At 42.7% G+C, this 12,314-nt stretch overlaps 1 protein-coding gene across 10 annotated transcripts in view; it reads left to right on the top strand.

Moving 5' to 3' along the window:
* The window catches only part of STEAP1 (STEAP family member 1), a 265,974-nt gene that overhangs the window by 220,391 nt on the left and 33,269 nt on the right, over positions 1-12,314 (top strand). For 5 of the 10 annotated variants that reach the window (XM_056519157.1, XM_056519161.1, XM_056519160.1 and 2 more), the window contains 2 exons: positions 8,791-8,870; positions 11,347-11,451. In XM_056519157.1, the coding sequence (XP_056375132.1) occupies positions 8,844-8,870; positions 11,347-11,451 (132 nt within the window). In that variant the 5' untranslated portion in view covers positions 8,791-8,843. Of the gene's footprint in view, positions 1-926; positions 1,158-8,790; positions 8,871-11,346; positions 11,452-12,314 lie in introns of those variants that run through there. The other 5 variants (XM_056519154.1, XM_056519156.1, XM_056519162.1 and 2 more) reach the window with 4 other exon arrangements.

Genomic DNA, 12,314 nt, shown 5'->3' with positions numbered 1-12,314 from the left:
ATGAGGATGGGATATGGGGACCGGATATGAGGACAGGATGTGAGGACAAGATATGAGGATGGGATATGCGGTCCGAGATATGAGGACGAGATATTAGGATGGGCTATAAGGTCGGCATATAAGAATGGGATATGAGGACGGAATATGAGGACGAGTGAAATAATGAAAATACAAAGAACAATAGGCTCATTTTCAAGGGGTTACGTTTTGGAAACAGTATAACATATTGCAGCCGTCTACACCTTGTGGGTGCACTTGGGGCAGTCATAGTCGATGTACGGTATTTCTATACATATAGTTACATATAGTTAGTACGGTCGAAAAAAGACATATGTCCATCAAGTTCAACCAGGGAATTAAGGGGTAGGGGTGTGGCGCGATATTGGGGAAGGGATGGGATTTTATATTTCTTCATAAGCATTAATGTTATTTTGTTCCAGGAATGTATCTAATCCTGTTTTAAAGCTGTTAATTTTTCCTGCTGTGACCAGTTCCTGAGGTAGACTGTTCCATAAGTTCACAGTTCTCATGGTAAAGAAGGAGTGTCGCCCCTTGAGACTAAACTTTTTCTTCTCCAGACGTAGGGAGTGCCCCCTCGTCCTTTGGGGGGGTTTAACCTGGAACAGTCTTTGGAACCCAAAGAATGCTTTTGCCGCTGCAGTTTTTTAGGAGGCCATTAGAGGTCACTGCAGTTGTAGATATAATGGTAAAGATACTAAAGAACGCACCCATATAGAACCTATACAACAGTGGTCTCCAAAGGGTAGTCCTCCAGCTGTTGCAAAACTACAACCCCCAGCATTGCTGGGGGTTGAAGGTTTGCAACAGCTGGAGATCCACCATTTGGAGACCACTGCTATACAGGATGACTTTGTGCATTATATGATGTAATTCATTTCATGGCCGGCTCTGCTACATCATGACAGGTATTCCAGCCCATAGACTACACTCTCGCACTTTCTACGTGAAATATCCATGACGTCATATGACATTCTGCTCACACTTTCGTGTTACACACTAGCACACGTGCTTTTAAAGGCTGTGGGAGTGACCTGGGGTGTGGCCAGCAGGAGGCGGTGTAGCAGGGCTGCAATCACTTCTACCAGGTTCTATACAACTTACACAAGTCTAGCAAAACCCTTGGTGTCCGTACTCGGGTAAGTGACCTTACTTATCCTTCCTCATTTACCCTTTGTGTACAGGGTCTGTTTGCGACATCGTATTTAGATACAATAAACTTTTTTTTACTCATGCATTTGTCTACAGATGTAGCTAAGCTGAGTTTGTCATTCAAAGGAGTCGAGATCCCTCAGGCCTACGTAAAACCATTGTGACATCACTCTAAGGCTGGGTTCACACCACGTTTTTGCAATACAGTTCCCGTCTCAGGTTTTTGATAAAAGAAAAAAAAAACGGATTTCTCAAAACCTGACTAAACTGTATCAAAAACCTGTGTACAAATTTTAATCCGTATACAGTTGAAAACCATATACAGTTTGAAAAATGATGTCCGGTTGCATCCATATTTAAGGGGGAAAAAAACGTATACGTTTTTAACTTTTCATTCCATTATGAATAAAGTTTCACTTGTTTGATTGAAATTCCAAGAAAAAAAACTGTGCAAAGTCAAAAACCGTATGAAACCGTACGCACATACAGTTCTGTACGGTTCACATTGACTCCCATGTTAAAAAAAAAAACGTATACGTTTAAATACTGGTCTTCACCCGGACAAAAACCCGCGGTAGGCTACGGTTTTGGGTACGGGAACAAAACTGACAAAGATGTACAAGACGCAAAAACGGGCACAACCTGATGCATCTTTTGGCATACGGTTTTCAATGGAGAGTCAATACATACGGGTTTCAATACGGTTCTGTACGGTTTTCAAATTGAAAATGTATACGGGAACTGTATTGTAAAAACGTGGTGTGAACCCAGCCTAAGTTGTGCCAAGTGAGCGCCTCAGCGTCGCTACATCAAACCGTCCCTTTATATATTTCTTTTTTTTTTTCTTTATTTGGGCAGATATAGCAAAGCTACGTTTAACTCTTTGCGACTGCATTGTTTGTCCAACACAATAACTCACTAAGTTTAGGAAATGTAGTAAATTTACTTGCAGTAAAAAAAAAAAAAATGTATCATAGTATCATGGAATGGTTGCAAGAGACAAACTCAGCTCTGCAACATCCATCACATTCAGCTCTGCTACATTTTTCGTGCATCTGGTTCATTTTATCTATTTACATATGTGATGATGTCACCCGGGAGTCACAGTGAACCATATATGTCAGCGCAGTACGCGTTTGGAAATATGTTGGCGTAAATAGGAAGCGTCTGCAATGTGTCCGTCCATGGCAACGAAGAATAAACTGGTTTGTGCAGTTTTCTGCACTGTAAGACCAGAATTGTAGGTCATACTGTCAGATACTGTATACAGCAAGAAAGGATATAACCTGTAACTTTTCAAATTGCTATAGAACTACAAGTCCCAGCATGTTACTTTGTTCCCTAAATGGATACAGTTTCTTTGCATCCACATGAAAACCTATTGATATTCCAGTTGATATACCATTGCCTGGAAACAGATGTCACACACCACAGGTGACAACACAGGACGTCCATGCCCCTTACGATTATAGGTACAAACTCAAAACACTGTCACATCAGTATGACAGGCGCTCTGTGTGGGGGCAATCTTTGGTAGGCACAGTATATAGTGGTACTCTTTCTCAGGCACTGTGTATGGGGACACTCTTTGTATGTATTGTGTATGGGGCACTCTTTGTATGTATTGTGTATGGGGCACTCTTTGTAAGCACTGTGTATGGGGACACTTTTTGTAGGCACTGTGCATGGGGGTACTCTTGGGTAGGCACTATGTATAGGAGAATCTTTGGTAAGTACTATGCATGGGAGAATCTTTGGTAGGCACCATGTATGGGAGAATGTTAGGTAGGTACTGTGTATGGGAGCAATGTGTTGTAGGCATTATGTATGGGAGAATCTTTGTTAGGCACTATTAATGGGAGAATGTTTGGTAGGTACTGTGTATGGGGTATCTTTGGTAGGCACTGTGCATGGAAGCAATCTTTTGTAGGCACTATGTATGGGGGAATCTTTGGTAGGCACTGTGCATGGGAGGATCTTTGGTAGGTAGTGTGTATGGGGGGCACTCTTTGGTAGGCACTGTGTATGGGAAAACCTTTGGTAGGCACTATGTATGTTGGCACTCTTTGGTAGGCACTGTGTATTGGAGAACCTTTGGTAGGCAGTGCGTATGGGAGCAATCTTTTGTAAGCACTATGTATGGGGGAATCTTTGGCAGGCACTATGTATGGGAGAATCTTTGGTAGGGACTGTGTATGGGGACATCTTTGGTAGGCAGTGTGTATAGGAACAATCTTTTGTAGGCACTATGTATGGGGAGGATTTTCGGTAGGCACTATGTATGGGAGAATCTCTTTTGTAGGCACTGTGCATGGGGGCACTTTTTGGTGGGCAGTGTGTATGGGAGATTCTTTTATAGGCACTGTGTATGGGGGCACACATTGGTAGGCACTGTGTATGGGAGAATCTTTGATAGGCACTGTGTATAGGGGAGTGTTTTGTATATTATGTCCTCTGTCATATTCTGTGTATTGTAGCAATGATTATGCCCAGTGCCTCTATAGGTCCATAGTTCCGCTAAACTACTAACTTTTAAAAATACGTCAGGGGGACCAGACTATCATCTCCAGATCGCTGAGTACCTAACACAGTTCCAATCCTTTGGAAAGCAGGCATTGTCTCTTTGAAGCTCCACCTACTTGTAACAACATTATCATGGAAAGTGCCATGGAAAGAACCAGCTCCTGTACACGAACGTACACATTAGCAGTGAGTGTATAGAGAGTAAGTAGCAGACAGCATGGCGGCTCACCTCCAAGTCACAGTATACATTCACTGGACTGGGTGCAGAACACTCCGCCCAGCAAATGTACTGTAGTGAGTAAGCAGCAGTGCATTCACGTGCATCACCGCTCACTACAGAATCTGCTTATACAACTGAAGTAAGGTGCCACAGAATGTGCACACTGTAGTGCGCTGCCATGTACAGTATATACATCACGCTTACATACACCTAGCTAACATTCCTACGCCAGCTGGTCACTGGAGTACATTTGCACAAAATTATGTTCAAAAATAATTTAGCACAAATAAAAAATGTAGCACATATAAATACATATACACATACATACATATATACATAGTGCTTCTGCTAACCATGCCACCTGGAAGCGCATAACATGGAAAATGACAAAGCCAGTGCAGACAACATAATAAATAGCACAACATTAAATTCTTATTTATGCGCAAGTGAATACCAAAAAAAAAAACACTGCGCACACAGCTTTGCAGGTGCATGCCAGTTAATAAATTCCCTTCAAAGTGTCCCTACCATGACTTTGGTACTGTAGAGTTTCAAGAAACAAAACCCGACTAAACCAAAATACTATAAAAACCCTTCCAATTGCCCCCCCCCCCCCCTCCAAACACTCACAACAAAATAAACACAGTCAAAGGTTGGATGTATTTGGACATAGCAGCCATTTTATTAATAATTCACCCGGAAATGCAGAGATTGTGGGGTAAGGTGGGGCTAAGCTATGATAAAGGACCGGTGAGGTGAGTGTATCAAGCAAAAATGGTCTGAAAATAGAAGGTCCAAAAATAGAAGGGGTGTGGCTTGTAGATGGACATGGCTTGCAGGAGGGGTGTGGCCTGTGGTGGTAGTGTAGCTTGCAAGCTGGACTGACACACTCACCAGGAAATGCAGAGCAGAGCCTGTAGAGTAAGGTACTGGAGCTCCCTCTTTGGGGGGCACTGTGTACGGGAGCAGTCTCTGGCGGGCACTGTGTATAAGAGCAGTCTCTAGTGGGCACTGTGTATGGGAGCAATCTCTGGCGGGAACAGTGTATAAGAGCAGTCTCTGGTGGGCACTGTGTATTGGAGCAGTCTCTGGCAGGCACTGACTGTATATAGGAGCATTCTCTGGCAGGCACTGTGCATAGGAGCAGTCTCTGGTGGGCTCTGTGTATGGGAGCAGTCTCTGGCAGACACTGTGTATAGGAGCAGTCTATGGCAAGTACTGTGTATTGAAGCAGTCTCTTTCATGCACTGTGTATTGGATCAGTCTCTGGTGGGCACTGTGTATAGGAGCAGTCTCTGGTGGGCACTGTGTATAGGAGCAGTCTTTGGTTGGCACTGTGTATAGGAGCAGTCTCTGGCGGGCACTGTGTATTTGGGCAGTCTCTGGAAGTTCCTCTTAACACATACAGATTGCAGTCTACATGTGCTTTATAGTAGTGTTCAGATAATATCTAAGAAGTTACTGTTTATTTATAGACAACTTTTTGGGTGCCCCTACAATGTCCCCATGAGAGATTAAGTCACAGCGCTCCGATAACCATGTCAGCCCCAGTGCCTCTATTATACAGACAATTCCTATAATAAAGAATGTCACCATGACCCAGATACACCAGCTAAATGTGACAAATATGATGGACAACGTCTTCCATGCTCCTGCTGTATGCACTCTGGTGGTGGCTGATACACTGATTTCTTAGACTCTATTCACATTGCATCTTCCATTGTCCATTGGAGGTTTACATCAAGGATTTTCCCCAAAATATTTCCCCTGAGAGTGGTATTTGTCATAGATAGGCTCCAAAATGGAAAGAGTAAACTTTCTCTTACCGCATGCCTCTGTATGGAATAATGCTGTAAGCTGAATTTTCTACAAGGAAATGGCATCCTTGACATACTGTATAACTCTGGAGTTAAACTGATGTTCCCCTGTTGGGTAATAGAAATAAATGGATATATTTACTGTATATATATATATATATTGGGAGCTTTTCTGGTGCATATGGTAAACAGACACAAAGCCATCAAAGTCACTTAGGGGAGCCAGATAACAGAAAGGTTTTTGGGCGCCCCCTATGTACTAACCAGTGGTTACAATCTGACTAAAACCCTGTTGTAATTCTGCAGTAACCCTGGAGCAGGAACACTTCACAGTGATGGAAAACAGATTGAAAATTCATGAGAATATGTACGGATAGCCCACTCTGTATATGAGAGAGGGCTATATATATATATATATATATATATATATATATATAGGGTCTGTGCCCTATTGGTGGGTCGGATGACTTCTTTACTCTGTTTATCTTAAAGAGGTTATCCTGTTTAGTAACAATTATGCCCTATCTACAGGATAGGGGATAAGGGTCAGAATAAGGGGAGGGGGGACCAATGGGACGCCCCAGCGATCTCCTGCATGGCGTTCCCTGCAACTTTATGGGAGAGCCGAAGCGTTATACTCAGGTATCACCGGCTCCTCTTTAGAGCAGCTTGAAGGGGGCATGTTGGCCATCGCTTCGTGCCATGGTCGACACAGCTCCTTGCATGGGGAGAGCTGGTGCGCTGGGCAGGAGATGGCGAGGGTCCCAACGGTCGGCCCCTGCGATCTGGCCATTTATGCCCTATCCTTTGGATAGGAGAGAGATTTTACTAAACTGCACTACTCCTTTAACTATTCCAATTTGTTGCATTACTACTTGGTATTCGATCTTCATTTGTAATTCAAGCTATTTCACATGTATTATTGCTTTGTTGTGGCGCACTTTTGGACCGGCCAAGTCTTGATGTATACTATATACTGTTCTCTATGTATTACTCTTAAATTAAACTTTTTGAATTTGAAGACAATGACAAAGCCGACATCTACATCATCTACCAGTGTTTCACCTTTTCAATGACCAACTACCTGAATCCTATGGACAAAAAAAAATGCCTGACCCACATCTATCCTCTTCTGTTGGAGCAGATCTGCCATCTGAATATATGGCCCTATATAAGGGCCTCATATTACAGATACACGTTTGTAGCCAAAACAGTAAAAAATAAAAATAAAAAAACAGTGCCATATGTCCAAAAGGAATGACCAAAATAATTCAGGAAACTCGTAGTTCTAAGTCGGTATTGGTAAAAGGCTTAACATATGACTGTACACCAATGAATAGGGACAAGAAGCCCAAACGTCTCTTTCTTTTTGCAGGAGGCTCTGGTTTGGCTAGTACAGGAATCCCTCAACTTACAATGGCTTCAACATACAATGGTCTTTTCTGGACCATTGTAACTTGAAACCAGACTCAACATACAATGCTACAGAAAGTCCAGATCTGCAGAACATGTCAATGCCTGGAAGAACCGACAAATCAGAATGGGCATTCACTGGTAATACACCTGTATTACTGAAGCGTATGCACTGAATTCCAGTCTGGTAGCGCCTCCTACAGTACAGGGAAGTATTACATGTTCTGTACTCTTTACCTGTGCCAGGGATAGCTGCTCCTTTTGGACACCAAGTAAGGGCGGCTCCATGTTACTTTTTTGGGACATTGCGTGTACTGTCCAGGACCCTGAAGAAGCTCCTGTCCTCCAGAATTTACAGTTCCCAGCAGATATTTCTTACTTTTATATGTAAGGATTTGCTTTATCTGTATGTTATCTACTTATTTTTCTTTAAAGCGAACCCGTCAGATGCAACAATTTTTTTTTAAATATATCACTCAGTACCTAATCCTGACTATGTACATCTAATTTTTATGTGTCTAGCACCTTTCTTTTTTTTTTATTACACTTTTAATTTAGCTCACGCCCCCTCTCTCAGTATGCTGTCTGCTCACATCTCCCCTAGCATTAGCAAAACTACAACTCCTAGCTTGTCTTCACTGACAGTAGCCGGACACAAGCTGACAGTGGGAGGATTTTTCCTCCAGCTGTGAGCCCTGCACTCACAGCTGTCAATCAAGGAAGTGTGTCCATGACATAGGTGATGACGCATGGACACAGCAGGACTAGTATGTGTCCAAGCAGACAGGGGGGCAGTTGCTTGACTGGCTTTTTCAGTATGAAATACTGAACATTTTCTAATGAAAGCAATTGTAAAACCTATTGGTTATACATGCGTTACAACATATCAAAAGTTTTTGTATCTGACAGTGCCCATTTAATCCTCACTTTTTTTTTCTATTTTTGAATGACATTTTGGTGGCTTTAGAACCAATTACCAGGTTTCCATAGAGTTACGGGCTCAACATACAAGTTTCTAGATACAACGGTCGTCCTGGAACCAATTAGTATTGTAACTTGAGGGACCACAGTATTTTCTTCCTTCTGGAGGACATACTTTTTTCCATGATGCATTGCCTGAAAAGTCTCCACACAACTGATCTCTTCAAAAGGAAAATATAATTCTATATAGATTGTTCTGCACTGGAAACACATTCCAAATGATCAATTTTTTTCTAGACTATCAGATAGAGGATGACAGAACTTATTTTTTATGACTTAACTTTATTTTTTATTATTATAATTTTTTTTGTATTTCCCTTTTTAAGCTCCGTCCCTCTATTTTTAACATGTCCTCTCCAGACACTCTGTGTTTGCATAAACTCTCCGGAAAGTTAAAATGTGAGGGCATTTCTCAGAAACATTGAGGTTTTCATAGACTTGGCGGAATCAGACGAGGCTTTTGTGAGTTTATTTACCGAAAGAAAATGGGTTTATTAAGAGAGTATAATGGCCGCCATTCATGGGAGAGGAACCTGTGGGCTGTTAGGGGGCCAACTGTTTACCAGAACCGCAGAATGGTTGGTTGTAGGATTCATTTTCTGGTTATTACAAACAGCGTCCGGATTTTGCTTCCTTAATGTTATAGCGCTTTATATATCTTTACAGCCTCTGCTCCTTACAGGCAAGATGGATCCTCGATAAATCTTCAAGGAGATAACATGGAGAACAATGATGCATGTGCCCAGGTGAGTTATCAAAATCAACTTGGAATTAAAAGTGCAATTCTTAGAGAAAATATAAGGTGAACTCCAGACACAACTGATATACTGTACAGGGCTTAAAAGGGTACTCCGGTGGATTTTTTTTTTTTTTAAATCAACTGGATCTAGAAAGTTAAATAAATTTGTAAATTACTTCTATTTAAAAATCTTTATCCTTCCAGTACTTATCAGCTGCTGTATGCTCCAGAGGAAGTTATTTTCTTTTTTAATTTATTTTCTGTCTGACCACAGTGCCCTCTGCTGACACCTCTGTCCATTTTAGGAACTGTCCAAAGCAGGAGCAAATCCCCATAGCAAACCTATCCTGCTCTGGACAGTTCCTGACATGGACAGAGGTGTCAGCAGAGAGCACTGTGGTCATACAGAAAAGACATTAACAAATAAAAGAACTTCCTCTGGAGCATACAGCAGCTGTTAAGTACTGAAGATTGAGGATGAAGATTTTTAATTATTCCTTTGGATAGGGGATAAGATGTCTAAGCGCCGGAGTACCCCTTTAAAATAAATCTGCTGTTTCTTATAGTCCAGCCCTGAGCCTCCGGCAACCATTTATTAATCAGCGTTTACCTTATCTTAATGAGTTCCTGTCATGGTCTTGTTAAATTTTATAATCCTCCCAGTTCACTACCCTATCATGGTAAACCACCCCCTGCCTTTATTTGTATTATTTTTTAGTTTTCTACCTTGATATTCCTCTGTATTTTCTGCTCAGTCAGATTCACACACTGGGAAGGGGTGTTCCCCAGCAGGCGTGACATCATCTGAAGCCATACAGGGGAGAACTTTCTATCTTACGCTGGGTTCACACCACGTTTTTGCAATACAGTTCCCGTATACGTTTTCAATTCGAAAGCCGTGCGGAACCGGATTGAAAACTGTATGCCTTGACTCTCCATTGAAAACCATATGCCAAAAGATGCATCAGATTGTGTCCGTTTTTCCTCCTGTACAGTTTTGTCAGTTTTTTTCCTGTACCCAAAACCATAGCCTGCCCCGGTTTTTGGTTCGGGTAAAAAAAACGTATTGAAAAGTACCCTTTTTTTTAACATGGGAGTCAATGGGAATCGTACAGAGTGGTAAGGATTTCTGATTTTGGACTTCTGCCAGGCCAGCAGGAGTCCAAAGTCTGTGCAAGACATGGGGGGAAATGTTCTCTGGACAAGTAGGGAGACACCTAGTGGCAGCTTTTTTAAACACAAATAAAACAGAGAAAACTTCATTTTTTTTTTAAACAAAGTATATTAGAAAGATTTTTTATTTACCATAAGGAATGCAATAGCAAAAACTAGTTCTAATGAGAGTGCCCATTTAAGTAAAGCAAGCCAGGGCCACTGCAGGGGAAGAAATGCATCATAGCAGTCTTCCATGTCACTTAAAACGTACCTGTTATTTTAGGTGACTTTTAAGGAAAAGCTGCCCTGTGTGCAACACTATTTATGGTGATTATATAACTTGTATATGGTATTTTTCAGCAGATTTCTGCTCTACAGGCTTCACCAATAATTTGCAGTTCTCCCAGAACTGGTGGGTGAAGCTCCCCCCCCCCCCCCCCTCCCCTCCTTCATAGACTTGTATTGCTTGTCCTGCAGACACAGGACAAAGCTCAGCTGATTTGATTTTCACAGTGGAATACAGTCTCACAGGAGAGGGGAAAGTTTGATAACAGGAGAAAGAAGCATTTTTGTCTAATAAGATATATTTCAAAGTTACTATATATTCTTTTATTAGCTTTTACTGTTGATCTATGCAAAGTTTGTTCAAATGACAGCACCTATTTAAGTAACAGTGTAAAAATAAATAAAGAAGCAATACTCACCTACCCTGAGCTCCAGCAGCTTCCGCATCCACTTCCTGGTTTGAGGTTACACGTCGTCTCTGTGCCAATCACTGGCCATAGCAAGGTCCTGCCTCAGTCAATGATTGGTTGAGGGGAGCTTCTTGCTTGCCCCAGAAACTAGGGAGTTTCAGTTATAAGTGGGGACTGGGAGTGTCGGCGCTGCGGCTGCAGGGGATTAAGGTAGGTGAAAACTGCTTCTTTATAATGTTTACACCTCTCCCACATGTAAAAAATGATTTGTAAGGAATTCTTGTTTTCTACATTGTACCTCTTTTTAGACAAATGGTAGAGAAATTTCCAGTTATGGGGCTTCTGCTCGATTCAGATAGAAGCTTCAGGAGTCCTACTTTCAAGACCACAGGGGTTCAGCTGTACACCATTCGATCAGACACTCATCCATTCTCCTGTGTAAAGGCTATAAATGCCCCTAATGCAAATATGTACCAAATTTGTAAGAGATATAGACTGCCCGTGTGCCACATTCTGAATCCATGCTAGCTGCAGAAAGTTTTAGCCCTAGACTATGGTAGGATCTTATGATTTCCAAGGTAAGTGGCAGCGTCATTCCATAGTCCAGTTGCCTAAAACTGCCTTGTTTTTCAGCGGTCATCCAGCATGGAAGATGAGGAGATGCCCAATTCTTGTACGAGCAATGGAGATGTCTGGGCACCGCAGCAATGGAGAAGTATGGAGTCCAATACTAAACTGGTAATATATCACTAGATGGATTATACAATTACTTATATGAAGCTCCTTGTAACCAGTTGTGATGAGCGGCATAGGACATATTCAAATTTGCGATATTTCGCGAATATATGGACGAATATTCGTCCTATATTTACGAATTTCGCATATTTGTTCACTTTTTTTCCCATGCGAAATTCGTAATGAAATTCGCAAAATGCGCATGCACGATTATATCTTTCAACTAACTACACACGCACTAACCTCAGCCACGGAGCCCCACCCCCCAACACATACACACTAACCACAGCTCCCCCTTCAGGACCACACCTTGACCTCAGCCCCAGAACACCCCCCCCCCCTCCACTGACCTCAGGGCCACACACTGTGGAGCTCCCCACATTGACCTGAGCCCTGGAGCCCCACGCACTGACTTCAGTACTGGAGACACCCCTCTCCCCCCACACACACACAAACTGACCTGGAGCCCCCTACACTGACCTCAAGCCCACACAATTACCTCAACCCCGGAGGGGCCCCCCCCCCCCCCCACATTGACCTTAGCCCCGTACACAGGGCCACACACTGACATCCCTGGAGCCCACCACCATTGACCTCAACCCTGGAGCACCCCATACTGAGCTCAGCTCCCACCACAGGCCCACACACTGACCTCACTCGGGGAGTGTGTACAGGTCCACACACTCCCTTTAGCCCCCCCAAACACTGACCTCAGCGCCCACTATCAGGGCCCACACTGACTTCAACCCTCCAACGGACTCTGGATGGCTGCTGGAGCTGTGTGATACTGTGACCTGACCTCTGCCCTGGCCAATACACTGACCACAACCCCTCCAAAATAGACCACAGCCCTCCAAACACTGATC

This window comes from Hyla sarda, chromosome 5, assembly GCF_029499605.1.
Source record: "Hyla sarda isolate aHylSar1 chromosome 5, aHylSar1.hap1, whole genome shotgun sequence".
Taxonomy (NCBI): domain Eukaryota; kingdom Metazoa; phylum Chordata; class Amphibia; order Anura; family Hylidae; genus Hyla; species Hyla sarda.
This window is presented reverse-complemented; position numbering and strand designations above follow the sequence as displayed.